General features: G+C 42.2%; 2 protein-coding genes across 6 annotated transcripts in view; one reads left to right on the forward strand and one right to left on the reverse strand.

Moving 5' to 3' along the window:
* The window catches only part of LOC142557812 (uncharacterized), a 54,449-nt gene that overhangs the window by 28,449 nt on the left and 4,762 nt on the right, over positions 1–21,238 (forward strand). The window contains exon 6 of one of the 3 annotated variants that reach the window (XM_075669959.1): positions 10,899–11,227. The exons of 1 other annotated variant lie outside the window; for it this stretch is intronic. In XM_075669959.1, coding sequence (XP_075526074.1) covers positions 10,899–10,951 — 53 coding nt within the window. In that variant the 3' untranslated portion in view covers positions 10,952–11,227. Of the gene's footprint in view, positions 1–8,558; positions 8,619–10,898; positions 11,228–21,238 lie in introns of those variants that run through there. One more of the 3 variants, XM_075669958.1, reaches the window with a different exon arrangement.
* Positions 2,868–17,420, reverse strand: LOC142557814 (uncharacterized). Of its 3 annotated transcripts, none has more exons than XM_075669963.1 (3): positions 16,411–17,420; positions 6,641–6,730; positions 2,868–3,541 (listed from the first exon to the last, which is right to left on the reverse strand). In XM_075669963.1, the coding sequence occupies exons 2-3, from the start codon at positions 6,663–6,665 to the stop codon at positions 3,285–3,287; spliced, it is 282 nt and encodes a 93-aa protein (XP_075526078.1). In that variant the 5' UTR covers positions 6,666–6,730; positions 16,411–17,420; the 3' UTR covers positions 2,868–3,284. The 3 variants fall into 3 exon arrangements, with proteins under 3 accessions (XP_075526078.1, XP_075526076.1, XP_075526077.1); XM_075669961.1 differs by having other exon boundaries at positions 6,548–6,730; positions 16,411–17,417; XM_075669962.1 differs by lacking the exon at positions 16,411–17,420 and having other exon boundaries at positions 6,548–7,048.

Raw genomic sequence — 21,238 nt, forward strand, 5'->3', positions numbered from 1 at the left:
GAGACAGCACACGAGACTGCACAAGATCTAACTCACCGTGTGAGCCCGGACTCCCTCTCGGCAGGATGGGCAAGCGAGTGCGATCCCCTCGTCACAACGATCTCACCCAGCATTACAAGTTAGTCAAGAGAACCATGCCGCTACCGCACAAAGCACCCAATAAAGCACAAGAAGTCACGTACAGGTGGCTTCAGACAGGCACCTACGCATGCCCGGCCTTCCTGCACAAAATTTTTCCGGACGTGCACCCTCACAATGCGTGTCACTACTGTAAGGATATAGCTAGCCTTGATCACATGCTCTGGGCTTGCCCCCTAGTGCCAGGACCACCAAGGAAGAGTGGGACCGAGCTCCACACAGCTCGGACCTTGAAGCACAGCTCTGGGCTGTCCATCGGGCCCGCGACGTGGTGGAGGGGCATGGCCTCTCTGTCTCGACGTGGGAGTGGCCCACTGCGCGCTAATCGCACGTACCGACGGACGTCAAGAAATTTATTCATCCATCCATCATCAAAGCAGTTGTCAGAAAACATTCTGCAGGGAACAGCTAAAACACTATGCATTTCTCATTATAGTGATATTATGTGTGCGTGAGTTTGATGAATAGATAATTGCAGGTGTGTGTATGGCAAATTCAGATGCTAACTTCACCAAAGTCATAAAAGCACACAGCACTCTACTTAAAAGGAATCTGAGCATTTGGCCACTGTTGTGTCACTAATGTGCACTGTCGTAGCCATCTTCATTACCAAGCAGAAATACACCCAAGAAACTATTTTTCGGACATGCATGAGAATTCGGGTATCCTTGCAACACTGCCACGTACCTCACAGAGGCAATTAATTATAAGCACAGCTGAAATTTCGGATGCTGAAATGCTTTGCCTTCAAAGTGCGGAAGGCACAACCATTGTAGAAAGTGTTGTATAATGCCGGTTTTCAAGCGTCAACTTTGCTGCAATATAGCTTGCTACGGGAAGAGGCTTATGCAATGTATCGTGGTGGAGCATACCAGCAGTGAAAAGGGGCCATTGTAAGATGGCATGATTTACATTATTTTATTTACACACATACATACTCTCTTCTGTTACAGCACAAGCGCCAAGAAGCCTGATAAGTGTTGTGGTTGGTCTACAAAATTAAGAAAAATTAAATTATGGGGTCTTACGTGCCAAAACCACTTTCTGATTATGAGGCATGCCGTAGTGTGAGACTCCGGAAATTTCTACCAACTGGGGTTTTTTAACGTGCACCTACAGTAAATTTAAGTGCACAGGTGTTTTCGCCTTTTGCCCTCATTGAAATGCGGCAGCTCTGGCCGAGATTCGATCCTGCGACCTCGTGCTTAGCAGCCCAACACCACAGCCACTAAGCAACTAGGGCGGGTACAAATTAAGTTCCTTGCCTACCCAAACAAAAATGTTTGCAACATGATGTGAGTGGTATACCGTCCTTGGGAAGGCAAGCTTAATTGGTTGCTGTGTTGGCTTTGTGTCTTGCTTCACTCTTGAGCAGCGCTTACTGACTGCACAGTAGTAATAAGCTCCACCAAATGGCTAGATTACTTCTGTACTACTCCAAGTGTTCCAAGAAGACTTTTGGAACATGAAGTAGAAAAAAAATTTCTGCTCCTAAACTGCTCCAGAATGTCAACTTTGTGCTTGAAACCCTAAACTGTCTTGACCACCACTGAGGGGTTGATCTTGAACATCACTTATATACTTAAGATAAAATCTTGAGTAACACTTACTGGTTGTCTAAACATTTTGAAATGGTTTCACAGGTTCTAATTTAACACTTATATGCACTTTTTAATACAACAGTGAATAACGATTTCGGTAACATATTTCAGTATTCTACAGTTGATTTGGAGGATTATGCGCCATCACTGGTCTGCAATTATGGAAGTTTAGAGATAAAAAAATGGGGGCAATAATGCCTACGTTTTACACATTGTCATTGTACAGAACACAACCTATGCAACTTGCTATAAAACTGATTTATATAGTATTTGAAATTACCATAAGAGTATGTAAACAGCTGGGGTTTCATAGTTCTAGGTTCTTGTTATGTTTTAAACTAGCACCTCCCTTTAAATGGCAGTAAAAGGCATGCATTAATTTTTTTTTTTTTTGGACTGCCTGATTTTCTAAATGTTTTGTTTTTGCAGTCCTCAGGGAACCACCCACCGCCACCAAGAAAAAGCACTTTTGACTGTAGCAGTAATCAGTGATTCGCCTAATTGGCAAACAGTTCAGGATGCCAAACAGCCTCGAGACAGCTGTACCTCTGACAGAAGGCACTAATACACAGTGCAATGCACTGTTTCTGCACTCTAGACTGTGGGATTCTCATCCCGTACCTTGGGTCAAAGGAACGACAATCACAAGGGCATTTATTGCACCTTTCATAGATCAATGCCTGCTAGCCGAGTTGCTATCCACAAAACATGCCGATGGGCGTGCGACAAATCGCGGAAGTCCGACTCACCGCGACCGGATAGCGAGCGAATATGTTCGCCCCTTGCTGGATCCCAATGCCTGGTCGTTCACGCGTACGGTCGCGCGAACGGTGGCTCTTTCGCACAAGGCCTCACGAGACGATCTCGCAGAAGCATGGATCGGCGCACAGGCGGCACGTCTGTGCTGCTTGCCGTCCCGAACCAAAGAGGAAACATGTTCTCCCTTGCGCCCCCAAGTAACCCTGCCATGAGGCGGCGTTAGCAGCGCAACACTCGCGCCATCTCTCGCGTGGCCTGGGGCCCGCGGCGAAGCCGCAATGCAGGAGACGGAAGCTATGCGGGAAAAACAACATATCAGGGGACGTGTGACAGTCGCGCATCCCCGCAAGACAAATGTGATAAGAGCTGTATTATGTGACCTATTATAACTCCGTGGTGACAATACAGACAGGATATGCAGGGCATATAGCGATGAGGACAGTAGCAATGGAATGATATCACCAGTGTACAGAGCGCTGAATTCATTCTTGCTCCGTTACTGATAATTGAGAACTCTATCAAATGAAAAATTAAGAGAAATATCATGTGTGAAGGAATACTACTCATCATATCTATTGCAATTATTCTTGGACAGCATTCCCTCTTTCTTGCTTTTATTATTAAGGCATTTATATAGTACTGCTCACCTGCTGTTCCATGTGTTCCATCGACACACATACGATCAGTTCCAAGCCTCTTGAAAAGCTCCTGTTGTGGTGTGGTCATGATGACTAGCATAAAATCTCTGTCATCCAAAAGGTCCTCATTTTTTTCTCTAAAAAAATGTCACTTTTTGTCAGGTTGTCCTTGGTGTTTAAAGAAGAGCAATGGGTTTTCCTTTTCACTATGCATCCTCTCAACCCAGAGTTGCACGCTCACATAGTCATTATCGTGCAGCCGCTCGGTCTTCGAGACTCTGGCATCCCTCATTATTTTGCGGAGATCCTGCTTGCTTAACAGGTTAATGCGGTGGAATGTCTCATCCACGTTGGACCGCACATTATCCAGTACTGCATCCATGGACACGCCTTCTCGCAGCTTGTCTTGAGAGAGTAGAGAAAAAGTGTATATTAGTTGAAGCATAAGTAAAAATTACTGAGCACGCAAGGAAGTGAAATGGGCACTGATGAACATTTTTAATATCATTATTTAGAATTCCTTTAATTGAATAATGAGTTACATTGACTTACAAAAACCTTTTGCAATGGTGTGTGTTAAATAGTTCAAGCTGTCACAATTTTTGTTCTTTTTAAGTTAGGTTAGGTTAGGTGTTATGCAGCCTTCAGCTGCTGAAGAGGCAAGATTACATTTCTGAATTATACTACACGATTACATTACATTTGAAGAGGCAAGATTACATATTAAAGTGTTTAAATGTTTGGTGTCATTGATAAACCGTCATAGGGATTATCTGCACCAGTGTTATCAGGTACGTAAGTGAAGAAATTTATTGTGTGTACCAAGTTTACAGCTAGGCTGCCAATTTCATCCTTCACTGTTGGTAACCTTGTTCGCACAAAAGACATTACTGAACCATTGTAAAAGCATTGCACTGGACTGGACATGTGCAGATTGTGGTTCAGATCCTACCCAGGGCAAAAATGTCTTCCACTTTAGTTCCTTTACTAAATATTGCCATTGTTATGAATTTCTATCCTACAGTTAGAACTTAATTTTCCAATTACATTCCATAGCATAAGTTATTGCCACTTCCATAGTGGCATGCCACCATAGAAGGGCAAAACAGTCTGCAATCGAAAACATGTGCAGCATTTCCAGATTAACCTAAACATCACTGTTACTGACTGAATTGATGCACATAATTTGATTAATGTCAATATAAAAATTGTCAATTAAAGCTTTCAGCAATTATTTTTAATGGTTGATTTATCAGTCATTCATCCATATTTACAGAGCAGACACACCTGTGAACGTACGCTTTGAAGGCTATGCAGTCATGTGGGTTTTTGAGTTAAAGGTATTATTTCAGTCAAGCAGAGTACTGACTGGACACTTGAAGCTGTTTTACGAGTTCATGTCTAATACCCCTGTCACACGGCAAATCTAATGTCATTTACAACGAATGACATTCGCTGATAATGCCATTTCTTTGGTGTCACACGGTAAAACGTAAGGACATTTACAAACAAATCAGTTCGCCAAACTCATTCGCATTCGTTTGGAACTGAATGTGTATCCTCGACACCACGAGTTTACCAGTGTTTCGCAAACAGTACGCGCTTCTTTTTTTGTTTTAACAAAAAATCACTATTATTCTATCCATTTTATTACCTAATTATTGCTTTAACGACATTGAAGTCCATCACATAGGTAAATAAAGAAAACTACTCTCAGTCCAGTGACCAGACAGCCATCTTTAGCTTTCGCTGCAGCAGTCATGTTGGTTCTCACCGGAGCATCGGCCGCGACCACTTCAATTGACTTGGCATAAAAGCGTGCGCGTTTTTTCCTGTGGCACGCGCCAAGAATGAGGATATTAGAAGCTCGCATGCACATCAGAAAGGTGATGACATGCAACTGCCCTTCTCGTACCTTTTTTAGCAGATGTAGCGGACGCGCCTATCGTTCTCTTCGCCCTGTTGCTTGCCTTAGCTCGACTTGACTTTGTTGGCAATGTCGACAAGTTAGTAATCGAACACTACGGTTTGAAAGCAGTGATCACATATTCTAGTGGAATTTAGCATACTGAAAAATAATTATTGGACAAAAGTGGGTTTGAGGCGTGTTTTTTTTTTTTACTATCGTCATTGTCATCATTTTCAAATGAAATTAGTTTTCGCCGTGTGACAGGGGTATAAGCCTAATTATCGTGATCGTTTCAACCATGTTTCATTCACATAGCTGATTCATGAGCATCCAAATATTAAGGCACCATATTTTCCAAACCATAGGTGCCACCATTTTCTTTTCATTTTCGTCCAAGCGTATTGTAGAACAGTGTAACTTATATATGCAAGACCAACATGAGACATTCTTTTTCTCCAGCAATGTACTTGCAGTTTACTTTGTCTGCTAGAATGTGCGGCTCATAAAATTTTTTTTTACTGAAGTTTAGTGCCCTGAAATGGGTAAGTACGACATTTTAGGATAAGTGTATAAACATGCACAATCGCATTTCACGATGCTGACCCAAGTTAAGATGGATGCATCTTATACAATGAGTTATATACACATATTTTTTCTTTGAAAGTTGTGAAAAGAGGGGGGCAAGGGGGTGACTTGTACAACAGTTCAAATTATAGTCCAGAAAATATGGCACATGGTTTGTGAGCCCTACATATAGTAGAGTAAAATACAACTTGAGCTGATGAAAGTTTCACATGGAAAGCACATCTGCTGTGGATGACCTACAGTAGTGGCGAGAGGTCGCAGTTTCATCGATGTCTGTAATACTTGCACTTCAGTTTAGGCAAAATGGCAGACATAATTATGTACAATGCACCTTAAGTAATCCCAAGTGGAAATTATTCCAGCTTACTGCTATTTTGAGACATTGAATCCCACTAGGATCATAAGTCATACCAATACAGTTAACTGAAAGCCTGAAAAATAAAACAGAAAAAGAAAAAGCCACAGTCTGCTGCTACGTGGCCTACAGTGCACCAGGAGGCACTACACCTTCCTGCTTGGTACATGAAGTGATGCAAACAAGTATAAAATAACTATAAAGTCGTTGCCTGCAATAAGAATAGCCATATAGGTCAAATATAGGCCACTGGCTGTGCCAAGGTAGTTGTTACCGCTGTGAAATTGGAGAACGGTTCCCTTTTTTCTCTCTCTCTCTGAACCCTTCAGGCATTGATACAATGTAGCAAAATGATAAACATGTTTATGATGTCATTAACTATAATGCCCTGCAGTCAGTAAAGGTGGCCTCGAATTATGTGGAAATTATGAATTATAAATGAATTTCATGTGCTCCAAGTTCATTGCATGGTCTGGCATGAGTATTGCCTTGTATTTGGGATGTTGAAAACTCAACAACCACTCTTTATGTATTATAAAGCAGGGCAAAAGCAGTTTCTTACCAGCAATAGCAGCTCTTTCCGACTTGGACAGAAAAACACGACCCAGTTCAAAGTCGTGGCCTCTGTGCTTGAATTGGAAAACCACATACACACCTGTGTTGTCTTCAGTCACAGCCATTGCCGCAAAACATCTTTTTCCACACTTGACACTTGAAGGCCGCTTCAGCTTTTGTTTACTTGTAGCTGTGGAAAAAGATAACCGGGTAGTTTATTCTAACTTAAGCACTGGACTTCCAACACATGCTTAGTGGTGGTTCTACTACACCATTTACACCATTTAGCTACAATTCAACTTGCCTGAAACCTGGCTACGCGAACTGTGCAAAGGTGTGGTATTTTCACGCTTTCAGGGCAACGCAGCGTTTTCAGCAGGGGTACGAGAAGACTTAAATATAAGAAACAAATAGTGAACGTGCAAGTAATTCAGTTTGAGATGGATCATCTACTAGACTTTTCAAATATTGAGTAATATTTGCAGTAATGCAATGGATTGCCCAAGGTCAAAGCATTGCATGCAGCATTTCAAAAACACTTGGTTTGTCTCGAAACAAGAACAAATAAAACAAATCTGGGTTTTTACATGCCAATACCACGATCTGATTATCAGGCATGCCTCTCTCAGTATAAGTTTCGTCCTGGCTGTCAACACCAATCGAAGCAATTACTATATGCAATGCTAACAGGGTACGGTGACAAAAGCAGCATTCATAGCAAGCACAATGGCATGCACTAAGACCCATTGACCACTGGAAGGCACACAGTTTGCATTGCATACATGTGTTTTTGCACGTGGTTCAGAACTGTATGGCAATTTGTGATCTTTTAAATACAGGAACTAACTTCTGTGCACACTTGTGATAGTTGCCGACTTGTGAAAAGAGAGGGAGGTTACTTGTGCCAGGTTCAAATTATTGTCCGGAAAATATTGTATATGGTTTGTGAGCCCTGCATATAGTAGAATAATATACAAGTTAAAGTGATGAAAGCTTCACATGGAAAGCAGATCTGCTGTGATCTTGTGGACTCGTACAGCAGTGCTTCATCAGTTATCAAAAACTCGTACTAATGATCTCGGAAACAATTGCCAATCGTACCAATATATTAACACCAAGCTTCCTGTAACTGCTTGCAGCCCATATCACAATCACCAAAAGCTAATTTCATGGCACACTACCCTGACCATTGGCCCTAATCAGCACTGCTTCATCAGGTCGGTTGGGTATCAGTAACTAGAGCTACAGTTAGCTGATGAATTGACTATATCTATTTGCAGTTGAATCGACTCATATCTATTTGCAGAGGCCAGCAAACCACCTTGTAACAAAATTGAGTGCATGGAATGGTAGCAATGTTGTTTGTGTCCACCACTGCCATCTTTGCATCCATTTGTGCTATGGCACCACCTTCTGGACGCCATTCATAGCCTCGCGGCAGTCTCTTGTCGAGCTTCTTGCATTGTTATCGGGTGTAATACACTTGTGCATGTGCCACAGTGCATATGAAAGCACATGTGTCATTTGCAATGCACATAAGACATTCACCTTCACTTCTTTTGTTATGTGTGACAGAGCAAATTGTTCTAGTGCAGTTGTAATTTCTTGCCTCTCCGACGCCTAGGCACACAGCTGCTTTCATTAGCCCACAAAATTTTTATTTATTTACAAAGGCTTTCTACCTACTCAAATAAAAGTACTTGCAACATACTGGCATGGTAATAATTGGCTGGTTCTGGGTGTTAAAATTTTCTTAAATGTGTAAGCATTTCTATGCTTACCAAACGTCCATCACGCAAGATAAAAATGTGGGCCGATCCCAGAGATAGTGCAATACTGGGCCGACCCACGGCAGAGGTGAACAGCCTTCAAGTACCCAACAAACTGAAAAGTGCATACAATATAGATAGAGCATGGAGCAGTGAGTGGCTTTACCTTTGTTCTGCCTGTCGCTACCACGAGATCGAAGCAGCGCTCGCAAATCTCTCAGCACACACCGCACCCTGCACCTTTCGCAGATCGCTTTCAAGATATGGGCCCGCTCTTCAAGGCAAAGCGACGAGAACACTGAGTTCAAGATATGGTCCACGCGGCGCATAATGGTTTGACGTGGATGGATAAGGCACTAAAGAGCAGTATCAGCTTATAATGATCAGAATGTCATCAGCACACCTGGCGCCGCCGTCTGCAGCAGTCCGTGTTGCTGCGACGCTGCTGTTTATACCGGTCATATTAACTTCCATAACACTTTTTTGTTCAAGTACCCTAAAGAGCCCAGGAGGCATAGGGGTGGGGGATGTTACGATTGGCCAGCGGGGATAGTGACCTTCTGGCTTCACTGCAATGAATCGCTTCGTGAAGCCAACAACACGCCCCCTTCGAATAGCCCTTCGGAGCCAGTAAGGCTAGACACGTTTGGCGGACAGGATTGTTAGCTGGTTCGCTGTCACCTTCAGGGACCAATTGGAGCAAGAAAACTCCTGGAAATGTTTGTTCTATGGCATTCCCCCATGTACTCTGGTAATAGTCACGGTCATGACAGATTCAGCAGCAAACTGCAGAGTCAGCTCAGGAACGACATGCCAGCTTGAGTCAAGCGTGACAACACCTGTCTATGAGGCCTCACTGGTTTTGGTGTGTTCAGTAAAACAAAAGTGCAAGAGAGTGTGTGAACCTTCGCCCTCAAAGGCGGGTACTTCGACGACTTTGGACGCTTTGATTGGATGAAGGTTGGATGGCAGCTTTCCCTGGCCTAGGGATCTAGTAAGGACAGAGAGTGTTTAAGCAGACATTTTCGGCTGTTCAGTGTGCATTTCAGTCATGCTAGACTGATCAGATGTAATGTTTTCCACCCTTCATGTAGATATTGTAAATAAATCCCCTACTCCTCATTCCTCCCTTCAACAACATCCTTAGCATGAATGAGTCGGACGATGGTATGGGCCAGGTACCCTTTTCATGGCAGACACCATCTCTTACAGGGATTACAATGAAAGGAGCAAAACATACCAAAAGTACACAACTAAACAAGAAATACGAATTGGAACAACATGAATTAGTGAAAAAAAACTACTTATTACAGGGTATATACAATGTGTGAAAAAACATAGTAATGACAAGGTTCAAGGTTCCTAAAATACTTGACTTATCACAATGAGCTGTTTTACATTACAAAACAATGGAAAAAAATTTAAGTATACATTACTAAACAGGAAAGCAAAATTGCATATTAAATAAGAACATCAAGAAATGCAACTGGAATGGAACAGCAAGGTAAGAGGTAGTTCAGATTTCTAGGAACTACTTTAAATTATGTACAAATGAGTCGTGACAAATAGCGAGGAGAAGAGGTGAGTGGAAAAACGGATTAGTGTGGGCGAAGATGGGTGCGATTTTAAGTTGGTGATCAAGCCGTCAAGACACGTCACGAGCTAGTCTGATATTTAGAGTCACGTGGGACAACCGATTGGAGTAAAGTTTATGAAAGAAGGACAATAGTGTCGGAAGCCTGCGTATATTGAGAGGAACTAAATTAATCTAATATTTGATTTCCGTAACTAGATGTATGCGAGTAGTTTCTTGTGATGAAGCGAGCAACATTATTTTGCAGAGACTCTAGTTTGTGTTCGAGGTAGGCCTCATGTGTGGATTCCAAATTAAGAAGGCATATTCGATTTTAGAGCATACTAAGGTAGTGTAAGCCAGAAATTTGGTCTCGGAGTTAGCCGAGTGCAAATAGTGCCTTATGAAGCCAAGTGATCTGGTTGCTTTAGTAGAGTGTTCTAGTTTGCCGTTTTTACACTCGGCTAAGCAGCTGAGCGGAGCGAAAACGTGAATGCGCATGCGCCCTCCGCTTAGCTGCAAGCAGGCTGGTGGAGTCAGAAACACGGTCCGCTTACAAGCTGCCTGAGCAGAAGGTTGCTGCCATTTTTTTCTAGCAAGGGTGGTCGATGCACACACCCACTCTGGCACGTGCATCGAGGCACCTTGCCTGCCTTGCTCTTTACAAGACAGATTTGCACAGACGAAGACTTATGTCTGCTAGAAGGTGCGCATGCTGACCCATTTGAAAACCTCGCAGCGCGGTAGTATGTGATGCATGCTGTGCAACATGTTGGCATCAGAAAGGATCAGATTGGATGCAAAATGCAAGCTCGCTGGCTATCACGTGGCATTTCCCAAGATGGGGCTTTATTTTCCACTGGATAAAATGGACCAGTAATACATTACAAGTTCACGTTTAGATGCTTTATGGACAAATAAGCTATATGTATTCATTTTACTTATAAAAGCTTTACTTACAAGTTTTACTTATAGGTGCTTTTATTTTGTTTCATTACCCTGAATTCGGCCAGAAGGCACTGCAAATACGAAAGGAACATCAAGCGGAAAGCCAGAGAGGCCGAGATAATCTCGTGGCTGGCGGCAATGGAAAATAAACCTGCTATGAGTAACTACTGAAGAGGAAATAACAATATTGGGAAAGAAACAATCTATTATAACTCAAAGGGAAGCTTATTACTTTCTGAAATGAGCTCGGGATGCCTTAGAACACGCACTTATACAGCAAGATATAAGAAGGAAGAAGCATGTGCTTGCTGCGGTAAAGCTAGGGAAACAATAGAGCATGCTTTACTAGAATGTGAAATATCTCCCCAGCAGTAGATTTAGGCACCACTGGCCTATATACCATTAATAATATATATCCAGAGAGGGAGATTAAGATGGACTGCAATGATTGTAATGGCATCATTGGAATCAGACATATGCTGGCGGGGTGTCCCGCGACTCTCCCCAAACTCGTTGAAGAATGGACACAGTGGGAGAAAAGGATGCAAAGCCCATTGTTTCAGGACCAACTAAGGGCAGTCCAGGGGGCCCATGATGTCGCTGAAAGGCTTGGCCTGACAGTGCCAACATGGGAGCGGCCCGCCTTGGCTTGAGAAGTCTAGCCTCCGGACATCATTACAATAAAAGTTTTCACACACATACACCACTGGCCTGCTTGAAGCCCTTGGGTTCAGCAAGAGCAGAGGGAAAGTAAAAATGTATGCAGTAAAGATTGGTAAGCAGCGAATGGAAGATTGGTGGACAAAAAGTAGGGAAACGTCAAACAACAGAGGCTTGCAAAGACAAAGTTCAGAAAGTTTGGTTATGGGAAGTCATCGTGGGTTTTTTTTTTTTCTTTGTTAACATAGGTAGAACATTAAGCAATACAAGAGCTTCATGGCGCAACCCACACATCTTTCCAAAGGGGACACTCGTAGCACCTATCCATCCGTCCCTCTGCTCCGCTAGGCTAGACATACAACTAAAACATGCAATCACCCACCACTCCACCATGTGGCTTAGCGGGGCAACTTGGAACGGGGTGGACCGTAATGACACTAAACTAAAACACTCTAGTGAAAATCACATCTACGCAAATGTTCCATGACAGATCGGATGACAAATGAACACCCAGATATTGCGAATACCGAGGCTACGGGCATGTTTTATAATTATGCAATTGCATAACACGGGTTTAGCTGTAGTCCCGAATCTGATAGCTTTTGTTATATTAATGTTGATTTCCGCTTGCTTACTGCCCCACTTACGGAGATTGTCTAAGTAAGATGGAAGGTAGCAGGTGTCCTCAGGGTTAGTAGATCACGCAATCATCAGCAAATAGTCTATGAAACGCCTACCATTACTAATATCGTTAATATAATCTAAAAACAAAATAGGCCTGAGCATGGAACCTTGCGGTACTCCAGATTTGACATGATTTAATGGAGACAAATGGTCATTGATGAAAACTGATTGCTACCGGTTAGTTAAAAAGATTGTAGTCCACCTAGTTATCCTCAGATGTTAAGATCTGTCAGTTTATGAATAAGCCAGAATTGAGGAACCTTGTCAAAAGCCTTCGCGAAGTCTAGCGATATTACATCGATTCGATAAAAAGAATGAGTGGAGTTATGCAAGTCATTAATTCAAATCAATCGTGTAAAAGTCCATGCCAACTGATAAAGAAAAAGTTATGTTCTGTAAGAAACTTCATTAGAGCAGATGAAATGATGTGTTCGAGAAGTTTGCAGCACATGCTGGTTAAAGAAATTGGTCTGTAATTTGATGGGTTAGACGAATCACCATATTTAAATATGAGAATTATGCAAGCTGCCTTCCAAACATTTGGGACGCATCCCGTGTCAATACATTGCTGAAAAGGCTTGGCTAAAATGCGACATATTGCAGGTTTGGATATCTTAAGAAGTTTAGGGCAGATGCCATCACGGCCAGGAGCAGAGTTAGTTGGAAGACAATCGATACAGGACTGTACTACTTCAGAAGCGATATTAATGTTGTGCATGCTTGAATACAAAATAGGGGCCTGAAAGCTACTAGGTACAGGAGTCTCGTCCGTGAAAACGGATGAAAAAAAACTTGTTGAATTCAATAGCAACACGTGCCAGAGAAAGAATGTTACCATCCTTAGATAACGGTACCGTCAAGTTCGATAATTTGGGTTTCCTAAATTTTTGTGTCATTGCTAAGCATGTCTGAAATGTCATGGTTGAAAAATTTATCTTTGGCTGTTGTTACGGTCCTGCATAAGTGTGCGTGCTCACGATAGGGCCTCCAATCTTCCACAGATGCTCATAGTTCAGCTCTGCAATATATAGGTTTCACATGCATCGCAAACCAAGTGCTTTCTGTGCAGGCTGTTATTTTGAATTTTGGAATATGCTTTTCTTTTTAAGTGTGATCAGCCCATTATGAAGAAAAACCCAGTTTGTGTTTATGTTGCAATGAGGGAATGACTGCAAGAAGCCGACAGAAAAGGTGGAAAGGTCACTAACAAGCCCGCTGACATTCACGCGGGTGTAATCAAATATTAATTTCTTTCTATTTTCATGTTTCTTTAGGGCACCTATGAATTCACAATGCAAGATATTGTGGCCACTGATACCATCCAATACATTTTCCGTAACATTATTTGGTTCTGTGGCTAGTATGAGGTCAGAGTGAATCACCATGAGTGGGAACAGAAACAATTTGATGCAAATTGAAAGTTGAGAGCATGCCAGGAAAATATTGGCATTGACGTTTTTCTTGTGCCATACAGGGGTCGGCATCAATGCCATTCAATATTGGGATAGTCGAAATCGCCGACAAGAAATATTGGTGATGTCGGGTACTTGTTCTGGACAAAACTTAAAGACTTGTTTAGATGATCCGGAAAGTAGTGGGATGAATCAAGTGGACGATAGCAGACTCCAATGACAGAGGTAGAATGTGTGGGCAGACAGAGAGCAACCCTTACAATTTTGAGGCAGGAATTAGTTTCAATAACACAAGCTTCCAAACTAGATTTTACTGCGATTAACACACCGCCACCTCTCGATTCAGTTTTATGTTTTCTAAATAATGAAAACTGATAAGACAAGGACGATCCAAAATGTCGAATGACAACCAGGTTTCGGTGCCTAGAACGTCTACTGAACAGGATTCAAGATAAGAACAGAGGTGATCTTGCTTACGAAATAAGCTGCGGAAGTTTGACAAAAGAATTGACACACATGCATCACAGCGTTCATTTTTTACATCACTGGGTTTTCACGAGGACGTGACGTTTCGGGAGGGCACTTACTTCATTAGTGGTATGGTCAAAGACAAATCGTGTTGTTTAGTAGAAGCTTGCCAAACAGAAGTTTGAACCTTTCAGCGGGCTTCTGTTTGGAACGTCCTTTCTGGACTGCATCCTCATTGAAAAATCCTTATCAGTCCACATGAGACGATTCAAACCTTTTTTAGTTTAAATGCATTTTTCAGTATGTGTTTTCTTTTTTAAGTTTAGGAATTTCACAATTACCAGCCAAGTATAGCCTTGTCTTTTCTGTCCTATTCTATGGGCACGTTCAATTTCACCAGCTGCAATGCCTAAATATTTAGAAACTAACTCAGTTACAAGCCCTTCCTTTTCCTGCCACGTCTCTGAGTCTTGCTCAATGACTGCTTTAAAGATAAGGTTGTTGTGACGCAATCTGTTACTGAGGTCGTCTACCACCAAACTTGTGTTGCAATTGTCCTGATTTTATGCTTTCTAGTTTGTCCTGGGTGTCAAGCATATGAATTACCTCGTGACGCCAGAGGTTCCTTCCATTTAGGAAAGAAGTTCAGTAACATTCGTTTGGACGTCTTTTACTTTCCCTAGGATGTCTTTCTGAAATTTTCCATTACAGGCTGCCGTATCCTTGAAAATGAGTTGATAATGACATTGGGCTGCGTGGAGATGAGCAAGTGGTACAATGCTTAAGCGTACTTAAGTCCCAGAGGAGTTTCTGCATGAATTTTTCAATTGTTTATGAAGGTTTCTTACCTATTCAAAGAAAAGTGTTTGCAACATACTGACGTGGTACTAATTGGCTGCTGCTGGCTGTTGGCCTTGGTGTCTTCCTTTGCTGTTGAGCAGCATTTAGTGAGTGCACAGTAATAATGAGCTGCGCCAAATGGCTACACATTACTGCTGTACTACTCGAACTATTCCAAAAGGGCGAATTTTTCTGCTTCAACATGCACCATGACTACTTATTTCCTAGCCCAAATCCTTAACTGGCTAGGCCACCGCTGCATGCTGACACACCACCCACTGTGGGTGTGGGCTGTATTAGCCAAGTCTCAGTAAGACAAAAATAACTGTGGCACTGTTCTTTTTGAGCTTTGTTATTTAATGAAAAGGCTTTGAATTCAGGCCACCAGTGCCACAATAAAGTATTCCTATTCCAGCCGCACTACTTGTTAGAGCTGCATGCCACCTGCACTACTAGCTGGGCCAGTCACTTGAAATCCGTGGACTATAAGGTTAGAGTAGAATCAAACAGAAGACATTTTTTTGATATACTGGCTTTGGACGTCCCCAAATTTTTGGGATGGGCCTGCTATAAATTTTACGTATTCATAACATGGGAAGGTTATGACGACATGTAACCCAGGCAGGCAATGCTTTTGGAAACGAACTTTAAACTTTGCCACTCCGACAGTGGTGAATAGTGATCTGTTGTCATGTTGAGCAGTACTACTTGCATCTGACCGCTGGATGTATTGTGTCACTGTTCGTTATTTATTACATGTGCTTATAACATCTGCTCCAAAAAGATGTTCCAATCATTGGTGCAATCTACTAATACCAGCTACTTTCGCAATGTCTCTGTAGGCATCTCTTTAATCCTTTTATGTCTAACACGATACACGAGGACTCCCCTGCAATCACTGACACAGAAATAGTACAGTGTAGTTCTAAAACAAATGTGCTTAACTCATATTGGTGACAACAAATAGTTTAACATTGGTGCTATCATAGGTCTGGTTTACGATTACAGCCGATGTCTTGTGGTTGATTATAGGAGTTCTTTAACAGCAAGGTCCAGCATTACTAGAGCTTTGTTTAAAGGGCAGCCACTTGGACAGTGGTACGCTTGGACTCGGGTGTAAGTAGTTTAATATTGATGCATAGGCTTTGAGGTGACCAGGGTCAGGCTAGTGTATACAATTTTTATCCTGTTCTATTTTCTTTCGCATCACTCGCACTTCATTCAGTGTTACTGCATATATGGTGCGTTGAATGATAGGAAGGAAATAGAATAATATGCATAATCTTGGCCAAGATGGCCTTGGAGTATGTTTAAGCCCAACTTTAGGCACACATGATTCCCAGCTTGGGTGAGCATACCGAGATAACTGTCCAGGTTGAGGTTCATTCCGATATGCTGTTAACGCTTCTTTGAGTAATCGTATAAACATGACTGAACAAAAATCTCTGTCGTTTTTAAAAACCCATCAAAGCCAGAGACTCAGACTGGTGGTCATGATACGGGCATTTCACAATACCTTGTGAAGCATAACTTCCAGACCGGTGACAGACAAAGTAGAAATGCTTCTTTTTCAGGTGGCCGCAAGTCTCTGTACCTGTCCTTGCAATGAAGTGACTGCGTGTGTCTTTCTCTACCTTTTCCTTCAATGACTTGAAAGCTGATCAGGATAATAAAATAAAGCAAATGTTACATGTATGCAGTGTGTCAAGGGGAATCAGTTTATTGTAAGCCCACGTTGGCTGTGCAGAATATCTTATGGGGTAATTTAGAAGAAGAAAGAAGATTAAGTACCCTGGACACTTGTATGTTCAGTCTGCATTTCAGGGTGTGTAATGCACAGAACTAGCGTTACAAAGTTGAATCGTAGACATGTTGTGGAACTCGGTAGTTATGAAGAAGAGGTTCAGTGACATCTTTTCTCTTTTCCTGATGAGGATCAAGCATTTGTTTTTCTCAGGGCAAAATTTTAGAGCGAAGCATAATGGAATTGAAGAAAAAGAAGATATAAAAAAGTGACAAGAATGATGTTGCTTCTTGTACATTTTTAAACTATGCTTTGTTTGAGTACATTTTGCAGCTTTCATACAGAGATCAAACTCCTACGAAGACAGTATGTATAGAAACTGTAAGCTAATTTGCTTTATTAATTTGAGGTTGACACTGTGACATGGCGTCTAATTATAGCAGCACAAAGTGACTGCCATCAAAATTTTTTTCGTGAGCAACGCCAAGAACTGCATGAAATGACAACTGAAAATGACAACTCTACGTCTTACAAATTTCCGTTCTGAACGAGAAAGAAAATACAGAGAATCATACCTTATCTATAAGTTCAAGGCATTGCAACAAATAGGCATAAACATTTCAAAAGGAGCTTTATAATCTATCCGCTATGCTAAATTTCAAGCTATAGGCAACAACACTTAGTTTGGTTTCTTGGCGTATCCTTTTTTTCTTTCCTCTTCTTTTTCTCAGCCGGCGTGTCAGACGCCGTTGACATGCCGGCTAACACGTGCGAGTTGGCACGTGGTTGACACCATGTTTTCCCCGTGTTTTAACTGAACAATTAGTACATTTAAATTTTTTGCACATTGGGAATTCAGGAAATATAAAACTTTGACAGGAGCTATCATTAGAACTAGTGTACAGTACTTCTAGCACTTCTTTAATCAAACAATGCAAAATTTGCGCTTTGGTTGACTCAGCATTTACTTATTGTGTTAAGATTGATATGAAGTGCTACTTTGTTTTTTCTTCTGCGTGTACATGTTTTTAGACGCAATCCTTTCCATTGTATGGAGTTCTCGCTCACACAAAGCCATGTACTCGATTGCAGATCGACCTTAGGCAGAAGTGCAATCTCATACCTGTGCACTTGCCTCTATTCATTAGTGTGCAATACCGCGCAAGCCTGTGCATAACTATACGACGACTGTAAAGCATATGAAAGCTCCAGCACCAGTTTAGGGCACAAGATTAGACCAGATTTCTTGAACAGAAAAGCTGATTTAACACATTATTAATGTACAAGGAGGCTTGTCCATGCTACCTAACCTGACAACTATTGCTTCTAGACCCTAAAGAATGCAGTAAAAAAAAAAAAGTAGGTGCTTGCTGCAATGGGGAGAAACAAATTTTTCCTGTACCATACTATAGGTGCTTACCCATTTCCAAGTTTGCAAAGCGAGTGCTTTCCTGCATGGCATGGCCACCACTATGGCTAATATTCATGCTACCAAATCTGCATATATTGTATCGCATGGTTTACCTTACAGAAGTTGGGAACTAGAAGCAGGGTTCATACTTTGTATATTTGTTTTCTTTCTTTCATTAGTTAAAGTAAAAATAGCAAATCATTAACTTCATTCATGCTCCTCCAGTCACTTTTCTTTTATAGAATGTATTCTAGGGTTTTATGCGCTAAAACCACGATTTGATTATGAGGCATGCCATAGTGGCGCAGTCCAGATTAATTTTGACCACGAGGGGATCTTTAAAAGGACACTAAAGCGAAACAATAAATCAGTTTAGACTAATGAAGCATTGTTTGAGAACCCTGCAGGCAGTGATTTCAAAAAAATAGTTTGATTATTAGATGAGAAAATGAAGGTCGAAGTATCAGTATTTGAATTTCGCGCCAAAACCCCAGTGCCGGTACATTAGCGTGACGTCAGGGATTCCAAAGTATGTTTTCGCATTTGGGCCGCGTTGGCTGAATAAAGGTTCCTGAAACTTGCCATGTTTAATATTTGGTTCCTTTAGAACTCAATATGGTCAATCTGTACCGCTATATATAATTAGTAGGCCCTAGAAGATGCCATCAAAATCCACGACGTCACAGCCCCCAGGTGCGGGAACTCAAGTAGGCGTCGCCACCCGTATTTCGTTCTTGCGCTTTTTCTGGCTTACCAAACGTCTTATTGTAACAGTGGTGTTTTTGGTGTTGTAGAACGGTAATTTACTGATGCAGAAGAAATAATTTTTCACTTTAATGTCCCTTTAACGTGCCACACAGGCGTTTCTTGCATTTCGCTCCTATCTAAATGCGGCCGCCGCGGCGGGTACATTTTTTTAAAACTTAAATATGCGATTCCTAAAAAAGATTCATCAGCAATGATTCTGCGTTGCTTCGATTCAAAACAGCAATGATAAGCATGCAATTTAATGTATGGTGGTATAAGTTGCAGCTAGTGCATGGTCAGATAAAATGTTAAGCATGAAAGCACCATAAATGAGCACATTTCAAGCAATAAGTGAACAAGTGAATCGTTCACTCTGCAAGCCCGTAATGCAAAAATAACAGGTGCAGCGGTAATCACGCGTTGCTTTGAGAGAATAAACAAGTGTCTTACCTGGCATTGTCAGAAAGTGATACCTCTCATATTCTGGCTCGAAGAAATGCACGCTGATATGGCGGTACTCCAGTTCTTTCAAAGTCAGGGCTACTTCACACTCGTCGCAGTTGTACTTCGGGTGAGTGATTTTGTGCACAAGTTTTATGTGCCTCTGCAGACTGCGATTGTTCGCTAACCGCAGGTCGCAGTACTGACATTCAAAGGAAGCAACTTTCGCCATTGCGAGACCGCGAAGAGAAGCACGGGGTTTCCTAAAAACCGATTACGTAACTATGCTCAGTGCGTGCAAGCGGGCCTTCTATATCTGCGGGTGCTCTGACCATGGAGGAAAGAAAAAGCTGAGAGATGCTGACGTCACTCTTTGCGAAGCATGAGTGACGTCGGAAGGCGTGGCAGATATCCTCTCTTGTGCATATCTCTCTCCTCCGGCCCGCAACCACGCACGAACTGCGTGGGCTGCACGGGCGCGCCTGTAGCAATCCGAAAGCATCTACTATTCTGACAAAAGATGCAATCGCGATGTAACGTTGGCGAAGTCTGAGTATTCTGCCCTGGCATTGAAACAAGTTTAAAATAAACTCCTCACATTAGACCGTCATGTTGGACTCCGCAACTTTTGCGGGATTTTGTGAAAAGCAATATGGTTTATTGGTCCAGCCAACTGAAACTGTCCTGATGGCTTCTAGACTCACCATGTTGTATTAGTGGTTTTGGCGTTGCGCTGCGAAAGTGAGGTTGTGGGATCACATCTCGGTCGTGGAGGCCGCATTTCGACGGGGTTCGACGAAGTAAAAATGCAATGCCCGTGTACCGTACGTTAAACACATGTTAACGAATCCCGCGCGGTGAAAATTAATCCGCAGTTCACCGCTACGGTGTGCCTCATTATCAGTTCTCGGCTTTGGCACATAAAGTGTCAAAATTTGAATGTTTGATTAACCGCAGGTATGGTGGCTGCCTAGTTCCTGCGTCATTTTAGATTACCTTTATCGTTCATTTCTACCTTCGTTTCCTCTGTTTGGGCTCCCTGGGGCTAGACCATAGTGGTTATGGCTAGACGCGGCGATGAAAAAATCAACGAGTCTAGAAGTTCAGGACAACATTCATTTGGGCTAGATGGTGCATACTTGATTTAGGAAGGAACAGCGCCAACGAAGACGTTCACAAGTGGGGAGAACGACACAGGACAAGCACCATGTTAAAATTGGCTCCAAGGCGCTGTCAATACAGGTTAAGAAAATGTTAGTAAGCACCGGGGCGACGCAGGATCCAATACAAATCCCTTGTCTTTGTCGATAAAACTTGTTCTCGAAAGAGATTAACGTCACATCAAGGTAAAATTCTAGCATTTTCATAAAATTATATATTGACACGCCAGAGGAGTTTTGGAACTCTACTGCACTGTTACTTCCTATAGCATCTCTGACAGAACGAAATAAGGCATCGTGGGGCACAGAGTAAAACAAGTCTTCAACATCTACTGAAAACACATAACCATTGGAAGTACATCCCTCAAGAAACCTAACAACATCTTTTGAACTCTTTGTGGCGTACGGATCTTGAACTTTAAGGGATGTAAGGTGCTTTTGAAGAAACTTGCTTAACACAATCAGCCAAGTTCCATTTTCGCTGACCACTGTTCTGAATGGCACGGACAGTTTGTGCGTTTTGGCCGTAAAGAACATGGAAAGGGCATTGCTTTTGCTGTTACCAATGTCATTGGCCAGCGTGCTCAGATCTAATTCTTTGCACATCGCAGCCGCCTTGCCTCTCACTCGCGTCGCACTAGCTTTCAGAGGGATGAAGTTCTTTGCAATTGCTTCGCCGTCTCTTTTTTGAAACTCTTCCTCGGTGAGCACCACAAACCCACCATCCTTGTCAGCTTGAAAAAGCCGGAGTCTATTTCTTCCTGAAATACGACACGACTTTTCCCATAGAATCTTTGCTAGTCAACGTGTTAGTGCTGGTCGTAGATCTTATAAGCGTATT

This window comes from Dermacentor variabilis, chromosome 9, assembly GCF_050947875.1.
Source record: "Dermacentor variabilis isolate Ectoservices chromosome 9, ASM5094787v1, whole genome shotgun sequence".
Taxonomy (NCBI): Eukaryota; Metazoa; Arthropoda; class Arachnida; order Ixodida; family Ixodidae; genus Dermacentor; species Dermacentor variabilis.

Bases quoted from the DNA above. Each gene is read 5' to 3' on its own strand.
- LOC142557814 (XM_075669961.1), bottom strand. From the start codon at position 6,665: ATGGCTGTGACTGAAGACAACACAGGTGTGTATGTGGTTTTCCAATTC. The intron at 3,542-6,547 runs GTAAGAAACTGC...TACTCTCTCAAG, and splicing joins GGAAAGAGCTGCTATTGCTG to ACAAGCTGCGAGAAGGCGTG.